The sequence below is a fragment of the Drosophila ananassae genome, chromosome 2L, assembly GCF_017639315.1.
Source record: "Drosophila ananassae strain 14024-0371.13 chromosome 2L, ASM1763931v2, whole genome shotgun sequence".
In the NCBI taxonomy this organism is placed as follows: Eukaryota; Metazoa; Arthropoda; class Insecta; order Diptera; family Drosophilidae; genus Drosophila; species Drosophila ananassae.
The window spans coordinates 15,576,281-15,595,341 of record NC_057927.1 but is presented as its reverse complement, the minus strand read 5'-3'; the positions used below and the strand labels follow the sequence as shown (position 1 = coordinate 15,595,341).

General features: G+C 45.3%; 2 protein-coding genes across 3 annotated transcripts in view; one reads left to right on the top strand and one right to left on the bottom strand.

Annotated features, from left to right (window-relative positions):
* The window catches only part of LOC6499322 (extracellular sulfatase SULF-1 homolog), a 29,813-nt gene extending 22,014 nt beyond the window's left edge, over positions 1-7,799 (top strand). The window contains exons 3-10 of one of the 2 annotated variants that reach the window (XM_001954835.4): positions 3,175-4,034; positions 4,089-4,415; positions 4,480-5,176; positions 5,234-6,129; positions 6,189-6,499; positions 6,565-6,768; positions 6,824-6,929; positions 6,985-7,799. In XM_001954835.4, the coding sequence (XP_001954871.2) occupies positions 3,238-4,034; positions 4,089-4,415; positions 4,480-5,176; positions 5,234-6,129; positions 6,189-6,499; positions 6,565-6,768; positions 6,824-6,929; positions 6,985-7,099 (3,453 nt within the window). In that variant the 5' untranslated portion in view covers positions 3,175-3,237 and the 3' untranslated portion in view covers positions 7,100-7,799. Of the gene's footprint in view, positions 1-3,174; positions 4,035-4,088; positions 4,416-4,479; positions 5,177-5,233; positions 6,130-6,185; positions 6,500-6,564; positions 6,769-6,823; positions 6,930-6,984 lie in introns of both variants that reach the window. The other variant, XM_032450414.2, reaches the window with a different exon arrangement.
* A 7,165-nt stretch (positions 7,800-14,964) lies between these two features.
* Positions 14,965-18,104, bottom strand: LOC6501260 (zinc transporter ZIP1). The gene is made up of 2 exons (XM_001954834.4): positions 16,204-18,104; positions 14,965-15,355 (listed from the first exon to the last, which is right to left on the bottom strand). Exons 1-2 carry the CDS (start codon positions 17,429-17,431, stop codon positions 15,096-15,098), a joined length of 1,488 nt encoding a protein of 495 aa, XP_001954870.1. The 5' UTR covers positions 17,432-18,104; the 3' UTR covers positions 14,965-15,095.
* Between the last annotated feature and the right edge of the window lie 957 nt (positions 18,105-19,061).

Genomic DNA, 19,061 nt, shown 5'->3' with positions numbered 1-19,061 from the left:
GCCAGAAGGCAGCTCAAGTAACGAAGATGCTGCACTCGCTCCGGTATGCGTGGGAGGAGGAGGAGGAGGATGTGTGGGTGGAAGTTGTTCATGAGTCCGCCACGGCGTGCATGAGTTAGCTTTTAAATAGTTAGTTAAGCGTTAAATTGACTTGGCAAAGCCATCAACTGGTCACATGTCAGGCCCAGACCCAATCCCTAGCCGCCCGGCTGCCTTGCCTTGTTAATTGCATAATTAAGCGCAAAGTTGGACTTGGCAGGGGCTCAGCCTACGCAGCGCTTGCTCCACATTAGCAGACTCGATGGCATGGCACTGTGGTTCCAGAGGTTCACATACCAAATAAATAACACTTTTTCCTAGAAAAAGAACAAAGTTTTTCCTTTTGTACCCTTGTTAGTTAAGTACGATCAAGTATTGGGTATAATTGTTATAGTTATTACCATCTTATGGACTGAGATTAAAGCACACACCACTGTGCCTTGATAGTTTGCTCCATTTCAGACCCCCTTCCTGGGATTCTCCCCCCTGAGATGCTGACATGTCCACTAATGAGTCGCGAGTCCAAGTCGCAGACAACTCCAAGTTCCTGGCAATGCGTCGCGATGTCGGCCTGATAACGCGGAATTTATCATCTGTGCCTGGCTGTCAGATTAGTCCACATCGCTCTATTTGCATATTCATAAATCTTAGCAACAGGCCGACCTGAAGACTGGTCTGCCACTACACGATCTGCATCTGCATCTCTCAAGTGGTCTTCGACTCTAAGCTAATTGAAATATGTATTTTACATTTAATTGAATGCTGTCTGCCAGCTTTCCCTTTTATTCCCAGTTGGCTTCTGTTCCGTGTCTGCTGAGTAATCATTTTGTCCACGGGATTAGAACAATCTAGGGATCATATAGTGTATAAGGTTTATGACTGGAAACTGTGGAGTCAACATGAAACTCCAATGCGTGAACTGATGATCGGTTCTCAAATATTGTCAAGAGGAGCCTTGAATGCGGAATGGTGTTGCTCCAATGAGTTTAGTTTCAAAAGTGAGGCTGTTTTCATAGAAATCCTTACAAGAAACTTATATTTGAGAGTTCGACTTAAGGGAATGGGTCATAAACTATATTTCTGTACTACTTCTTTTGGTGGAAACGATCGATTAAACCTCTACCTTAAGAATTCTATTAATATTGTCTTCCATGATTGAACGAATATTAACCTTTCTAAGGAAAGTACAGTATAAAGAATACTAGAATATTGACTGGCACATTCCAAGGAATTCCCTGCCTCCAAAACTCCCTTCGACTGAAAACAGACACCTATAAAAATGCCAACAAACGAGCCCCCGAAGAAACTGAAAAGCATCCTTCAAGAAAAACTCTGTAATAAAATTTTACGATCGCTTAGCAACAAGCACGACTTTCAATCGCAAGAAGATGGACTTGGAATTGGAATTGCCTTGGACCTGGGAGACCTGGGAGATGGGAGATTGGGTATGGACCGGCCAGTGGATGGGAAAAGGACACAAAACGAAAGTCATGAAATTCATGAATGAATCAGGAAATCGTGTTGCCTTTCATCCTCCCTCCTTGCCGCCGCGGGCTGTCCGGGTTGGACGGGACAAGTTTGGCGCTGTTGCCAGGCCGGGGCACACGTTCTCTGTGGTCCAGGTCCAGGTCCAGGCTCCTTCGTTCCCCCTCTGCCTCTTCTCGACCCCCTGCGCATGCGTGACGTCTGTCAGCAGGCGACAGGAAGATGCCGCACACAAAAAGTGCCAGACTGGGTTTGTTTGGTTTGTTTGCCGAGAAACATGTTTCCTTTTTTGGATCGGTGACTGTTGAGTCTTAGTCTGGCTGGGCCCAAACTTGTTCCCCATCCGCATGGTTTTCCTTCGTGTATCGGCGGCCATCTAGCAAATTGTGGATCCAAAACGAAAATAGCCTTGGAAAAAACAAGGAAGTTTCATCTGTCAAGTGGCGGAAGGCTTCCAGCTGCCAATGAATGCCACTTTAGTTGGCCTCCCATATACCGTATCTATTGCAATATGGAGGAGGAACAGAAACAAACCAATCACATGCCTGCTAAAATATTGCATTTTAAATGAGAAGGCGAACAAAGCTCAAGTGGCACACTGAATTGGCCAAAATCCAGCTATCCATTTACCAGCCGGATATTGTGCATTTCCATTTGTATGTTCCATTTTTTTTTAGATTGCATATTCAACTACAATTTTTTTGGTTTTTGTTTGAAATGTCAAACTCGAGTGAACTCCACACCCAAAAGTGTTGTGCAGGAAGTAAATTGCTTGGAATTATGTAACTATAGAGAGGTTTTTGGATTGAGGATTGAAATATAGACTGGGCTGGACAGAGGCTATTGCTTCGGGCTTTAAACAGAATGGTTAAATAAGAAGGCCTAGAGAGGACCTTTGGAACCTCTATTAGTAAACTATAGAAATGGCTCTGCATCAAGGTCTTAAGGTGCTCAGGTGGTATTTGACTTTTAAAGAAGTGCCTCAAGAAGTCTACTCCCTCCGGACTGGCAATTGCAAAGCAACAAATAGTGGGCCCAAGCTACCACACCACATAAATCACACTTAAACGGCCCCCGGAAACCTCTTTATTGCCAGTCGTGTGGGTGGCTCTCGGGCTGGAGAGGTGGCAGCTCAATGCCACATAGCAGGCATAAGTTGCAAAAGAAAATGCACGTGGATTGGGCTAAAGGATAAGGGAAAAAGGAAAAGCACTGCGAACGCAGTTTCACTTAACGGCGAGTGGCACATAAATTTCAGCAAGGACGCGAATACACTTTACCGCAATCAGGAGGTTGCTAAGTGGGTGGTTGCTTGCAACCTGCAACCTGCAACTTGCAACCGTGCGCTGACAGTCGCCGGCATTTTCTGATAAGTGGACAAAATGTGCATCGCTCTGATTTTCAGCTTCTCCGTCTCTTTTGGCCAAACAATCATGGCTGGCACTATTTGGCGGCAAGGGCACTCGAGTCGAGGTCAACTGGTGCATGAATTTTGGGGCAGGCAGAGCAGCAGCTGCCAAGCCGTCAAGTGCACAGCAGCAGCTGCAACCGAAATCAGGTTCAAATCGGCCAACTCGGAGGGGGGCAGGGCTGTGGGGCATGCAGCATCTTCGATGTTCAAACTTAGCTAAAGCGATTCCCTCTTTGCAGGCCACCAAACCATGACGAAATTCTCAAGCCTCGGATTGTGAAGCACCTTGGACAGGGAATTCCATGACTAGCCTGACGATGCAGTGCTCCAGTCTGCGCCTGGCCATTGGCGGCCTCATATTGCTCCTCTTTGTGCTGCACGTGCTTAGCAAAGAGCCCTCGCCAGGATCTCAGCACCACGATCACCACAGGCAGCGCAGTCGCTCCGCAAAGCGGTTCTCGCGCGACTCCAATGCGGCCCGGGAACGGCGGCCGAATATCATCCTCATTCTGACCGACGACCAGGATGCCGAGCTGGGATCCCTCAACTTCATGCCGCGTACCCTGCGCTTGCTGCGGGATGGCGGAGCAGAGTTCCGACACGCCTACACCACCACGCCCATGTGCTGTCCGGCCAGGTCCTCGCTTCTCACCGGGATGTACGTGCACAACCACATGGTGTTCACCAACAACGACAACTGCTCCAGCCCCCAGTGGCAGGCCACGCACGAGACCCGATCCTACGCCACGTATCTATCGAATGCCGGCTACCGCACGGGATACTTTGGAAAGTATCTGAACAAGTACAACGGATCCTACATACCGCCGGGATGGCGGGAATGGGGTGGACTGATCATGAACTCCAAGTACTACAACTACAGCATCAACCTGAACGGGCAGAAGATCCGGCACGGCTTCGACTACGCCAAGGACTACTATCCTGATCTAATAGCCAACGACTCCATTGCATTCCTCCGCTCGTCCAAGCAACAGAACCAGCGCAAGCCCGTCCTCCTCACCATGAGTTTTCCGGCGCCACACGGCCCGGAGGATTCGGCTCCGCAGTACAGCCACCTGTTCTTCAACGTGACAACCCATCAGTAAGTAGATCCCAGACGCACTCCTCCACTTTTCTGACTTATGTCTGCCTACAGCACTCCCTCCTATGATCACGCTCCGAACCCGGACAAGCAGTGGATCCTGCGGGTCACCGAACCCATGCAACCCGTGCACAAGCGCTTCACCAATCTCCTGATGACGAAGCGCCTGCAGACTCTGCAGAGCGTGGATGTGGCCGTGGAGCGGGTCTACAACGAGCTCAAGAGTCTGGGCGAACTGGACAACACCTACATAGTGTACACCTCGGATCACGGCTACCACCTGGGTCAGTTTGGACTGATCAAGGGAAAGAGCTTTCCCTTCGAGTTTGATGTCCGAGTGCCGTTCCTCATCCGTGGACCGGGCATCCAGGCATCCAAGGTGTAAGTAGTTTCACCTTCCGGTCTTACTTTGCTGATGTTTAATCGGAACGGTTACTCTCCACAGAGTCAATGAGATTGTGCTGAACGTGGACCTGGCACCCACTTTCCTGGACATGGGCGGAGTACCAACGCCCCAGCACATGGACGGACGCAGTATCCTTCCGCTTCTGCTAAGCAGGAACCGCGCTGTACGCGACAACTGGCCCGATAGCTTCCTCATCGAGAGCTCGGGACGGAGAGAGACAGCCGAACAGATTGCCGAGGCACGGGCCCGTCTTCGTGCCGACCGCCGGAGCATGAAGCTGGTTAACAGCTCGCTGCTGGAAGATTTTATTGGAGGAGGTGGAGAGGGCACCACCCCAAGCAGCTTCAGGAGCAGCAGCACCGCTTCCACGCTGATGGGACTCTCCTCTACGACATCCACCCACCAGCAGACAGAGGAAGTGGAGGAGGATGTGGATACAGATCATGAGGACGACGATACGGACGACGGCAAGGGAGCTATGGACAGTTCCGCGGCGCTCCTCGATGATGAGGACGTAGAGGACGTGGCCGCTGAGGAGGGCGACGAGGAGTTGGACGAGCAGGACTTCCTGCACCACTATGGAAACGACCTACCCATGGCCCCCTACATAACCAAGATGATGCGTCTAAACTCGGAGTGCTCGGATCCGGCTCTTCTGAAGAACTGCCTGCCCGGGCAGAAGTGGAAGTGCATCAACGAGGAAGGGCGATGGCGGAAACACAAGTGCAAGTTCCACGTAAGCGACGTTTTTATATATATTGAGAAATTGTTGGTTCTAACTTTTATCCTCTAGCTCCAGTTGGAGCAACAGTTGGCCACCATGCCCCGAAAACAGTTCCAACGCAACTGCGCCTGCTTCACCCCGGACGGCGTGGTGTACACCAAGATCAGAGCTCCCTCTTCCGGCATGCATCGCGTGAACAAGCGGACCCAGCACAGTCACGGCCGTCGGCGGAACAAGCGGGAGGTGTTCCACACAGAGCTGCCCTACGAGATGGAAGAGCTCCTGGATCTTCACCAGGCTGTGGACCTCCTGGCCGACCATTCTCATCGGCAGAAAAGAGACGTTTCTGGCAATAATAGTGGTGGCAACGAGACCATCACCCAAGTCATCCAACAGATACAGACCACTTTGGAGGCCCTGGAGTTAAAGTTCAATGAGCATGACCAGCACAGCACTGGATCCAGTTCCGTCTCCAGCTCCAGTCCGTTTGGACAAGAAGAAAAGCTGCCAAAAACAGCTGGCGGGAAAGCGGGGCACCGTTGCTACGTAGATTCTGTCACGAGCAAGGTCATCTGCTCGGATGTGGTGTACGATGACGAGAAGACGTGGCGTACTTCTCGCGCCCAGATCGACATGCTAATAAAGCTGCTAAAGGACAAGATTGGGAAACTGAAGGAGCTAAAGAAGCAGCTGCGGGAAAACAACAAACATGCTTTGGCCGCCAACCGGAGGAATGAAAGTCGTCGTCGGAATGAGGCCCACCTGACGGAGAGCGGAGCCGGACCCGAGTTCAACATGAGCTACTTCACCGATGTGGGCAGCACGCCCAAATCGAATGTAGATGGAGAAAAGGAGATATTCCGGGGATACGGCGGTTCCAACTCCTTCGATTCTGTGGAACAACCCCAAACCCATCACTTCGCTTCGCGGGCAGAGTGCTACTGCGAGCCTGATGTGGGCGAGATGTGAGCAAATCCCATATGGCATATGAAATTCATTTCTAATCTTTCCTAATCCCCAGTAGCTATGCGGACTCCAAGGAAATGGCACGAGAGGCGCGCAGGAAGCTTAAGGAGGAACGGCAACGCAAGAAGGAGCGCAAGCGCATGAAGAAGGCTCGCCTGGAGAAGGAGTGTCTCTCGGAGAAGATGAACTGCTTTCTGCACGACAGCCAGCACTGGCGCACGGCACCCATGTGGAATGACAGTCCCTTCTGCTTCTGCATGAATGCCAACAACAACACCTACTCCTGCCTAAGGACAATCAACGCCACCCACAACTATCTGTATTGCGAGTTCACCACGGGCCTGATTACCTTTTACAATTTGACGATAGGTGGGATTATCCTTGGAATTTCTTCATAAATTTCTGTTTAACTTTAAACCTAATGGTCCTTACAGATCCTTTTGAGACCACGAACCGCGCTGCAAGTCTCACTCCCGGAGAGAGAGCCCATATGCACGACTCCCTGAATCACTTGAAGGGCTGCCGCGGACGCAGTTGCAGTATCCGGAGACACCAGGGTCAGTTGGAATTCGGACCAAGCACCCCACTCCTGCCAAGTGGCGCCAATCAAGTTCAGCGCAACAACAAACGAAAGCATAGTAAGCTTAACAGGGAAATACATATAACTTTTATACTAACTATAAACTCTTTAAGCTCCTCTCGTTGGCACTGTGGGGCAGAACTACGCGTTCGTAGGTTCTCGACTGGACCAGGACGGATTTTCGCCGCAGAACCGAAGGAAGCTTTCCAAATACCATAGGTATGGCTCTGCCAAGAACATAGAGTCCGCTTGCTAATAAAATCTTTGCTTCCAGATGGACCGGATCACAGCAAACACATTTGAAGCGGCGCCCCTGGAAGCAGCAACCACAGGCCCAGATGTCGCCAAGATATCCGGCCGAACAGCCCGTGACCACCTCGATGGCATGAGCTGGGGGCTATGGTCGTGCGGAAACTACTGCCGAGTGAACAGCACACATATCTTACGCGTACCTTGCTTGCCTGAATTGCTCCTTAGTTTGGTTCTGCCCACATTGGATTTTTTCATACATAAATAAGACTGTGTTTTTAATCTATCTACTTATGTTTAGAACTCGTTTAACCGAACCGAATTGGCAATATTGTTAATTGCGAGCACAATGTTTTATTAGCTCTTAGGCGCCCTGATTTGTACATAAATTTGAAAGGGGAATAGCAGCCAGCGAATAAAGAATGCTACATACATGTACTAAATAAATTATTTAGAAAAATTGGTTAAAAGTTTAATTAGTTGAGAATTTAAAATAGTAAAGAAAACGATTAGCCGTAGCGAATCCAAATGAAATTGTATTTATTCATAAATTCTAAAGAACAAACGCTATGTATATGTAACGATCAGTTGTCAATATGTATTAGAGGATCGAAGCCCTATTTGTGACCCACTAGATACGTTTTAATTGTTAAGAGTCCTGCGCCCCAGCTCCACCCGAACACTCCCAAAGATGTTTAGTAGCAGTTTCACCGCTCCTCCCACTATTAACCACATTGTATCTGCCACGTTAATGATGTCTTAATATTAGCTCTCAAATTTAATATATACTTCGAATATACAAACAAAACAATAAATAAAGTTGCAAATAGTACACTTTTATCAATGGTATTGCGTAATTTATTGATCTATAAATTATAAAACAACCACTGGTAATGACCCCTTTGGAGATATGAAATATGGAGCCGTCTGGCTAAACTCTGAAAGGCTTGTTTTTATACTAAACCTAAAATTGTGATGTTTCACTGAGTATTTGAAATGTAATATATTGGTTTTTATCTTTATTTTCAAATATATTTTTAATTTTATAAACTTCTGTTGCTTTTTCTTGCATACTTTTTGGCTAAGGTCGTTAAACTTAAATGTAAATAAGAAAGGAAAGCTAACTTCGGGCGGACCCGAAGTTTATATACCCTTGCAGTTAGGTAGCACCTTTTATACCCTATAAAGTATATATATTCTTGATCAGGATCATCTCCTAAGTCGATATGAGCATGTCCGTCGGACCGTCTGTCCGTCTGTCTGTCTGTCCGTCTTTCTGACGGTTTCTAGTCTCTCAGTTTTAGAGCTATCGAGTTGAAACTTTACTCACATCCTTCTTTTCCTTGCAGGTAGTATATAAGACGGAATGGCCGGGATCGGTTGACTATATCCTATAGCTGCCATATTACTGATTGATCGGAAAGGCCATAACTTTAGTGTTTTTAAAGTTAGAGGGTTGAAACTTTTCACATATTTGACTAAAATACGGATTTCATACGGATCGGCCCATTATATCCAATAGCTGTCATAGAAGGATCGGAATTGGCATAAAAAACAGACGTCACAGACTTTTGTGGCTGAAAATTTTTCAATTTTGGTCCGCCACCAGGCTCGGAGTACTAGGCGAACAGAAATGGCCAGTAGGTGGATTCTATTTTCTGAAACAGTTTTTTGTGAATATCTCGGCCATTTCGCTTCCAATCCAGGATCGTGATAGGTCATTAGAAGCGCAAAAATAAGGCGCGTCGAGTGGCCAACACGATCGGGTCTTAGCCAAGTTAACACCGAGGGGAAGTTAAAATTGGCCAAAAACAAATATTTTTCTAAGTTCCTGTTTTTTCGATTATGTATATCTCGGCTATTTTCCAACCAATTTGGGAGCGGGATACCATATTGAGATCAGATTTTTAATGTCCTTCGATCTCCACCAACATATCCTTCATGTCCTTGAACAAAAGTTTTCACGATAGTGAATACTAAACACATATGATTTTGTTCGAATTCAAGGATAAAACGTCCTTTGATGCAAAAACTTTTGATGCAGTTCAAAGGACCTTAAAGTCCTGACTCCGATATGGCATTCTTTTCCAAAATCGGTTATGGATTTCCCGAGATATAAGCTAAGGAACTAATCAAAAATAAAGTGTTTGGCCAAAAACATTTTTCCCACGGTGTTAACGTGGCCAATACCAATACTTTTTAGCCATGCAGGTGGAGACTCTTTTTCCGCATTTTTTGAGCCATCCCAATCCAGGATTGGATGCGAAATGGCCGAGATATTCACAAAAAACATTTTCAAAAATCAAATTCGACCTACTGGCCATTTCTGTTCGCCTAGTACTCCGAGCCTGGTAGCGCCCAAAAATTGAAAAATTTTCAGCCACAAAAGTCTGTGACGTCACGGATTGAATCTCTACATGTGACGTCACACTGGGGGGTGTCTTGGCTAAAGGATCCACATATGTTCCACACAGAATCCACATTTCGGTCCGTTACATTTGAATTCAAATTCAAAAATAGATCCCGCCCGCGCCTACCCGGGCTTTTTAAAACTCGAAAATAGTTGGCCGCCCCCGCGAAATTTAAATATCAACCGGTGACTTTAAACGGTCAACCGGTTCAGCCAAGACGCAACCCAGTCTAGCCAAGATACCACCAAGTGGTGACGTAACGGATCGCAGCCTATTCCGTGACGTCACTGACTTTTGTGGCTGAAAATTTTTCAATTTTGGTCCGCCACCAGGCTCGGAGTACTAGGCGAACAGAAATGGCCAGTAGGTGGATTCTATTTTCTGAAACAGTTTTTTGTGAATATCTCGGCCATTTCGCTTCCAATCCAGGATCGTGATAGGTCATTAGAAGCGCAAAAATAAGGCGCGTCGAGTGGCCAACACGATCGGGTCTTAGCCAAGTTAACACCGAGGGGAAGTTAAAATTGGCCAAAAACAAATATTTTTCTAAGTTCCTGTTTTTTCGATTATGTATATCTCGGCTATTTTCCAACCAATTTGGGAGCGGGATACCATATTGAGATCAGATTTTTAATGTCCTTCGATCTCCACCAACATATCCTTCATGTCCTTGAACAAAAGTTTTCACGATAGTGAATACTAAACACATATGATTTTGTTCGAATTCAAGGATAAAACGTCCTTTGATGCAAAAACTTTTGATGCAGTTCAAAGGACCTTAAAGTCCTGACTCCGATATGGCATTCTTTTCCAAAATCGGTTATGGATTTCCCGAGATATAAGCTAAGGAACTAATCAAAAATAAAATGTTTGGCCAAAAACATTTTTCCCACGGTGTTAACGTGGCCAATACCAATACTTTTTAGCCATGCAGGTGGAGACTCTTTTTCCGCATTTTTTGAGCCATCCCAATCCAGGATTGGATGCGAAATGGCCGAGATATTCACAAAAAACATTTTCAAAAATCAAATTCGACCTACTGGCCATTTCTGTTCGCCTAGTACTCCGAGCCTGGTAGCGCCCAAAAATTGAAAAATTTTCAGCCACAAAAGTCTGTGACGTCACGGATTGAATCTCTACATGTGACGTCACACTGGGGGGTGTCTTGGCTAAAGGATCCACATATGTTCCACACAGAATCCACATTTCGGTCCGTTACATTTGAATTCAAATTCAAAAATAGATCCCGCCCGCGCCTACCCGGGCTTTTTAAAACTCGAAAATAGTTGGCCGCCCCCGCGAAATTTAAATATCAACCGGTGACTTTAAACGGTCAACCGGTTCAGCCAAGACGCAACCCAGTCTAGCCAAGATACCACCAAGTGGTGACGTAACGAATCGCAGCCTATTCCGTGACGTCACTGACTTTTGTGGCTGAAAATTTTTCAATTTTGGTCCGCCACCAGGCTCGGAGTACTAGGCGAACAGAAATGGCCAGTAGGTGGATTCTATTTTCTGAAACAGTTTTTTGTGAATATCTCGGCCATTTCGCTTCCAATCCAGGATCGTGATAGGTCATTAGAAGCGCAAAAATAAGGCGCGTCGAGTGGCCAACACGATCTGGTCTTAGCCAAGTTAACACCGAGGGGAAGTTAAAATTGGCCAAAAACAAATATTTTTCTAAGTTCCTGTTTTTTCGATTATGTATATCTCGGCTATTTTCCAACCAATTTGGAAGCGGGGTACCATATTGAGATCAGATTTTTAATGTCCTTCGATCTCCACCAACATATCCTTCATGTCCTTGAACAAAAGTTTTCACGATAGTGAATACTAAACACATATGATTTTGTTCGAATTCAAGGATAAAACGTCCTTTGATGCAAAAACTTGTGATGCAGTTCAAAGGACCTTAAAGTCCTGACTCCGATATGGCATTCTTTTCCAAAATCGGTTATGGATTTCCCGAGATATAAGCTAAGGAACTAATCAAAAATAAAATGTTTGGCCAAAAACATTTTTCCCACGGTGTTAACGTGGCCAATACCAATACTTTTTAGCCATGCAGGTGGAGACTCTTTTTCCGCATTTTTTGAGCCATCCCAATCCAGGATTGGATGCGAAATGGCCGAGATATTCACAAAAAACATTTTCAAAAATCAAATTCGACCTACTGGCCATTTCTGTTCGCCTAGTACTCCGAGCCTGGTAGCGCCCAAAAATTGAAAAATTTTCAGCCACAAAAGTCTGTGACGTCACGGATTGAATCTCTACATGTGACGTCACACTGGGGGGTGTCTTGGCTAAAGGATCCACATATGTTCCACACAGAATCCACATTTCGGTCCGTTACATTTGAATTCAAATTCAAAAATAGATCCCGCCCGCGCCTACCCGGGCTTTTTAAAACTCGAAAATAGTTGGCCGCCCCCGCGAAATTTAAATATCAACCGGTGACTTTAAACGGTCAACCGGTTCAGCCAAGACGCAACCCAGTCTAGCCAAGATACCACCAAGTGGTGACGTAACGGATCGCAGCCTATTCCGTGACGTCACTGACTTTTGTGGCTGAAAATTTTTCAATTTTGGTCCGCCACCAGGCTCGGAGTACTAGGCGAACAGAAATGGCCAGTAGGTGGATTCTATTTTCTGAAACAGTTTTTTGTGAATATCTCGGCCATTTCGCTTCCAATCCAGGATCGTGATAGGTCATTAGAAGCGCAAAAATAAGGCGCGTCGAGTGGCCAACACGATCGGGTCTTAGCCAAGTTAACACCGAGGGGAAGTTAAAATTGGCCAAAAACAAATATTTTTCTAAGTTCCTGTTTTTTCGATTATGTATATCTCGGCTATTTTCCAACCAATTTGGGAGCGGGATACCATATTGAGATCAGATTTTTAATGTCCTTCGATCTCCACCAACATATCCTTCATGTCCTTGAACAAAAGTTGTCACGATAGTGAATACTAAACACATATGATTTTCTTCGAATTCAAGGATAAAACGTCCTTTGATGCAAAAACTTTTGATGCAGTTCAAAGGACCTTAAAGTCCTGACTCCGATAGAGCATTCTTTGGGGGTCGAAAATGTAGCATCCAAATTTTGATGAGATTTTGAAGGGAATAGTTCCAGAATTCGATAAAGGTATTCCGTTTAGGAATCGGATGCGAATTGCCGAAGATACAGCGATTTTTGTGCCCAGGAGTGGAAATCCAGGATTTTGAAGGCGTACCCCTAAAAAAAATTGAAAATTGGGGGTCGAAAATTTTGTATCCAGATTTTGATGAGGATTTGAAGAGAATAGTTCCAGAATTCGAAAGAGGTATTCCGTTTAGGAATCGGATGCGAAGTGCCGAAGATACAGCGTTTTTAGTGCCCAGGAATGGAAATCCAGGATTTTGAGGTGAATACTTCGGAGAATCGATGGATTTTAAAGGGTTTACTGTTATAAGATAAATAATATTACTATATAATAGTGACTACGATATTTATTTAATTTGTTTAATTGAAAACATTGAAGCAACAATAAACTTTGATACAAATTATATTGTCGCTTTAAATTAGTTATTATGGAAACTGTTTTAGAATGTTCTTTGTAGTCCGAGAATAGTCAGAGTACCCCCAGAAAGGGCAATAAAAATAGTATATTTTTGGTTGGAATCTCTTATTTAGCCTTTCGCATGCCAGTGACTTAAAAGATTTACTGCAGGCCCTCCAGAAGTATATTTGGTTCAAGAGCATGGGGTGAAATGATAATATTGCCTATCAGGCAAGAATATCAGAGATTAACCTGCTCAGTCTGCGGAGCTACATACACGATTTTGCAACAAAGTTAAGGTGTGTGCACTCTGCCGAGATAGTTCTAATGGGTGTGATAACATCTGGAGTGATAAGGCCAGTTCCGAGTTGGGAACACAACGGGAGGGGAGTCATCGTCACCAGCATCATCAAACCCGTCAAAGGCACTGCCCATTGAAAGATGTAAATAAGATCACCCGGGAGGCGATAATTGAGCCACGGAGATGTTTTCATTTGCTGCCGACTTGGTTACCGACTGACAATTCACACTTTGACACTTGACGCGCTAATTTCCGTTGCAACCGGAGGGGGTGCCCAAGGGGTCGGGTCCGGGTCCGGAAAAAATAAGCACCGGAAGGGAGCGGCAGGAGGTGTATGTACATAGATGTTGATGTTGTCGCTCCGACAGATTGGCTCGTGCGGAGAACGCACTCTTATCTCACTTATCACACAAAACAGAGAGATAGCGAGTGCTCTGCGAGCGGGAGCGGTTTGAAACCGGTCTGCGTCTTTTTGGCGGAGATATCGTGCTAAAAATTTACGCAAGCAATGAAGTTATCAGCTGGAAATTGTGTTTATTGTGGCCTAGCATTTGTGGCATTTGAAAAACAAACCCGATCACATGATGAACTCACCAGGCCTAGCAACAAGGCCTCGTCCATAGGTTCACAGCCACTTTACGATTCGCATACGTACATTGTATATTGCTATTGAGAGATATCGTGCTGAAATTTCACAATGTTCAGAATCGCGACGAGCCAAGCGGGGCCTGCCTGAAATCTGCCTGATCATAAAAAACACTTTATACCCAGGCACGTACTTGGTTTTCGAACAGTGGAATTTAATTCAACTGCGGAATTGGCCCAATAAATTGTTTTGGCCATGTTCTGTACCTTTTAGATACATACTACTGAACAATATTTCTTTAAAATGCATTCGTGCATTTTTAAAAAACTGAAAATGTTTCAAACCCTGGACACTTTCTAACTACATTGTATATATTCTTAAATACATAAAACTTGAAATTTCCACAAAAATTATATTTTGTATTTTGAATTATTACAATTTAGTAAAGAGCTGTATCTGTAGAGAGACTTTGTCTATATTTTTAAGGGAAATAAACTCATGGGGCTCATGGGGTTTACGTTTGAAAGGTATTTGAAAGATATTATTTAACAACTAAACTGTTTTGAGATATTATATGAAGCTTTCACGAACTTAATAAATTATGATTACTTTTGAAAGAACCAATTAAAATTCTAATATAAATCAATTTAAATTTGTGGTTAATAAGAGATGTGTAAGAATTCCTTCTTTATACAACAACTACGTAATTCACACAAAATATATATTTCCCTTTTAAAACAAACACAAATTTACCTAATTATTGTATTAATATTTATTTTTCCAATATAAATATTTTTGTTTTTTTAAGATTCTTGAAGTGATAGTATGGAGAGAAACTGAGCCATTTGAACTCATATTTTAAAGGTTACTGTCGTTTCAAGAAATGGATCAACTTCATGTTCTTTTTCAAGACAATATCTTTTTATCTTGTATCTTTTACTTCTCAGTTTATTTAGGGTTTATGTACAAAACGTGAAAAAGTTAAGAACTTATCAACAAACACATTCCGAATGCTAATGAAAGGGAAAAGTTAAGCATTAAGCTTAGAACTTATTACCCGGAGATCTTTCCATATTTTATCTTTAGGAATAAAAAAAAGCCGACTGCTATTAAATTTCTATTTAAATAAAATATTCAAAGCCATGACATAAAGAAAATTAGTCCAAGTTGTTTATACATTCACTTAATATAAGTTTTTATTTCTACATAAATACAATTTACAGCTCATAATACAAAGGATTAATTTAGAATTAATTTAGAAATTAGAAAAGATCAAGATTCTGCTCGGCAGATACAATCTAGACGTCCTTCTTGGGATGTGCCTCCAGCAGTTTTTGGGTGACCTGCCGCAGGATCTGCAGCTGCTGCTCGTAATTTTGGACAGCGGCCAGCTCCTCGGCGTGGTTGTGATGCGCGGATGGATTAGTGTGATCGTGCTCGTGGGCGTGGGCGTGGGCGTGACCGGAGCTCGACCTGGTCTCAGTCTCGTGGGTGTGTTCGTGCGTATGGCCGGAGCAGCTGCTGTGACTGTGGCTATGGCCGTGTCCGCCACCGGAAGCTGTAAACAAGAAAGTGAAGTGGAACAGTAGGTTAGTTTCATGGCCCAGTACTTGGAGCTAATAAATCTATCTGAAGTATAACCTCTTAAGCTATTAAGCAAGTGTGCCAATCGCAATCTGGACAAACCCATTTCCCCCTAGTAGCTGGCTGCTTTGTAAATCGATAGCGAAACAATTTTAGCCGGATAGGCTTAGGATTGGGAAATGGTGAGCACCGAAACGCTTTTCGACTACCCCGATCTAGACAATAATTTATGACCGCTTTGTCCCGCCCTTATCTTGGTCCATATATTTACGTATCCGACTTTCGATCCCCCTTAATCGCCTGTGGGTGTGGTAATTGTTTCTTTTTTGTTTGTATTTTTTGCCTTTTTTTTTTATTGCTCATCCAACGCATGGACTTTAGTGTGGTTTCCATCATTCGGTGCTTTTTTTCTCATGGGGCAACCCCCCCAGATTTAAGTAGACATCGGAGATGACTTCATGTGAGGGACGGGAATTTCGTGTCACCTGTTTGTTTGGCTAAATCTCGAAGTTCGGAGGTATTCGGAGGTATGCAAAATAAACCGCAACAAGGTCTGTTACAAGGCCAACCACGCAGTGTCCAGCGGATCAGCCGAATAGAACCTGTTCCCAATTCGATTCCCCAGTCGATTCCGGTTAAAGAATCTCATCTGACAGCCCGGCGACTGTCGCACTAATTACCCTTTAAGTCAATGTTAACTCTTTTATAGCCTAGGCGTTACTCAGTAGTTGAAGCTTATTATCGTTTTAAAATATGAATTCCTAATTGGGAATGAGTCAGTGCCAGTCCCGGAATACGTTTTAAAACTCAATCAGTACTTACTTAGCTGCTGCAGTCCAAACATGACGCAGAAACCCACGAAGAGGGCCAGGTAGGCCAGCAGTCCCGACCGATTCTTGGAGAGGATCTCGAAGAAGACCACGTATATGAGAGTGCCGCAGGCGAAGCCCTGCAGGATGGCCGAGACCAGACTGGGACCTGACGTCTCCTGGCCGTGGTTGATCAGGATGCCAATGCCAATGCCCAGGGGGCTGACCACAGCGAACGTCAGGACGTAGAGGACGGCCAGCGTCGTCCGGGTGCGGGCCACGATCAGTTCGACGCCCACACAGAAGGCCAGCACCAGCTTGTGGGCGGACACTGCTCCGAACATGAACCACACGTTGCTGGCGGTTCCCTCCAGGCCGATGGCCATTCCCTCGAAGAGCTCGTGCAGCGACAGGGCGGACACGATGAAGAGGCCGCGCAGGGAGGAGGCCAGCATGTCTCCTGCGGAGGCATCATCCGCGATCACTGGCATGTGGCTGTGGCCATGTCCGTGTCCGTGACTGTGTCCATGTCCGTTGTTTTTGTGACTGTGTCCGTTTGGCTGGGCCTTCTGAAACTTCTGTTGCTCCAGATCGCTCTGCAGGAGGTTCTGCACCGAAAGGGTTCCCAGCTCGGCGCTGGACTGCTGGGCGGATGGAAGGGGAGGGGCAGTAGCACCATCGGTGGGCTTCATCAGGTGACTGTTCCGGATGCTGTGGCCACGTTCAAAGGCCGCACCGGCTTCGTCCTTTTGGTGGTGGTGGACATACGTGTGCATGGCCTCCTCGATGAAGTACATGAGGAAGAAGCCGCAGCACATGAGCAGCTCCGCCAGCGGGAAGCTCAGCTCCCCGATGATTTCGCACTCCTGCAGTTGTTCGACGACCTCCTGGACCTCGGGCAGGAGGTGCAGGAAGGTGGTGGCCAGCAACACTCCTCCGCCGAAGTAGAGCAGGCACTTGACCACCGTTGCGGACCGGGCATTCGTCTGGGTCTCCGTCCAGCGGTAGCAACGGTTCAGCAGGAAGGGTATGGAGCCGCAGATGGTGCTGGCGCAGCATAGAACCACCATGGCGGTGACCTTCGCCACCAACACGCTACTCGAATCCTCCTCCTCATCATCATGATCGTGGTCGTGATCGTCGTCGTCGTTGTCGTCGTGACGGGGTGATGCCCAGTGGCTAACGGGCTCATCGATTTGCAGGAAGCACTTGAGAAAATTATTCACTTGCGTTTGATTCATGATTTCGCTGCCGCTTTTGTGCTCCGCTTGTTTTGTTTTGGTTTGCTTTGTTCCTCCTGTGTTTGTTTGTTTTTTTTTTTGTTGGTTTTCCACCGATCTCTCGAACCTGCTACTCCACTCCGGTCCACTCCTGCTGGTGGTGACTTGGCGCTCTTGGCTAAAACTCTACCAGCGGCATGTGTGCGCTAGGAATCTCAATGGACTGGACTGGACTGGACTGGACTGGGCTGGGCTGCGTGGGTGGGTGGGGCTGTTTAACATCTAGGTGGTTAGCGACTTCTGCAGTTGCATTCCAGCTAAGTTTTCACTTTTTTGTTTTTTTTTTTCGACCACTTTTCTTTCACCTCATTTGAATTTAAGAGATCACCGCTAATTGGTAGTACAACTCGGCCGATTTTGTTAACAATTCGCAATCGGATTGGGTTAGCAGCGCATGTGTTTAGCGCTCGAAGCGGCCTCGCAGACTGACATATTCGAGTTTTGGTAGTTAGCTTGAATATCTTTTCGCGGGCTTCGCGGCTCGGCGCTCACTCGCTCGCTGCTGCTACCAGGTTGAACGTGAGCAGCAGGTTAAACAGGTAAGAAAACTCAGCTCTTCATGCTCCCTGGCCGGCTCTCTCTCTCTCTATCTCGCCCACCCGCGAACGTTCACCTGAGTGCTGCTACCGCTGCTACTTTGGCAATAATAATAATTATCTTGGGACCAACATAAAACACACTCACACTCACAATCACACCAGCACACATAATGCACAAAGGCCAGAGCAATTGAGTAATTGCATCCGCTCACTTTGGCTAACTTTTAAGCCGCCTGACCTTAGCCAAGATGTAGGATAGCCAATCGCAACTTTTACTTCGAACGGTTCGAGCCGGAAGCATAAAGCTTTGGTTCGTGTCCTGGCTAACATGTAACTAACGGTATCGGCCCGATCACTGCTTATATGGGGACTAAGTTCATAGTCTATTTCATAATCTAGTTATAATAGCTAACCCTGAGCTGAGTCAAAGACCTCGATAAGATTCAAGCTAATTGGGAAAACCCCTTGGCTATAAAGATTTCTCTCTTTCAGTTGTTTAATAAATGGCTAAATTTTTAACAGGATGATATAGTCATGATATAGTATAAGGTTTATGACAATTTCTAGCTTATATCCTCAAAAATTCCATCCAATTAAAAGCCTGTAAAACTCATTCGATCTATAAGATACAAACCTGATAAATTACAAATTAAAGATCTTAAGTGGAAGCGTGGACTGATCGTGAGATGTTTGTTAGAGGGGCACATGATATCCTAATTAATCCTTAATTAGACCCTAATTGATCTAATTATTTTGTTTATAGGACTGATGTGGATCAGTAAATATTTCCATAACTGATCCTAATGACAGCTAACAAATAAACAGATTTCCATGAATTTTTGTAATAATTTTTCATTTATTTTGGTTTCATTTTTTCAATTTTTTTGTTTGTTCTTTTGTTGGTTGTTTATCTCCTCCTCCTCCGTTTTGCTTACATCGGTTTATGCTATCATTTTGTTATTGATGTTATACTTATAAATTAATAATAAATCATTTTTTACACAATATTTTTTTTTACGTGTATGTTTCGCAACCGATATAATGCTCCAGTT

Bases quoted from the DNA above. Each gene is read 5' to 3' on its own strand.
- LOC6501260 (XM_001954834.4), bottom strand. From the start codon at position 17,431: ATGAATCAAACGCAAGTGAATAATTTTCTCAAGTGCTTCCTGCAAATC. The intron at 15,356-16,203 runs GTAAGTACTGAT...TCTTGTTTACAG, and splicing joins GTTTGGACTGCAGCAGCTAA to CTTCCGGTGGCGGACACGGC.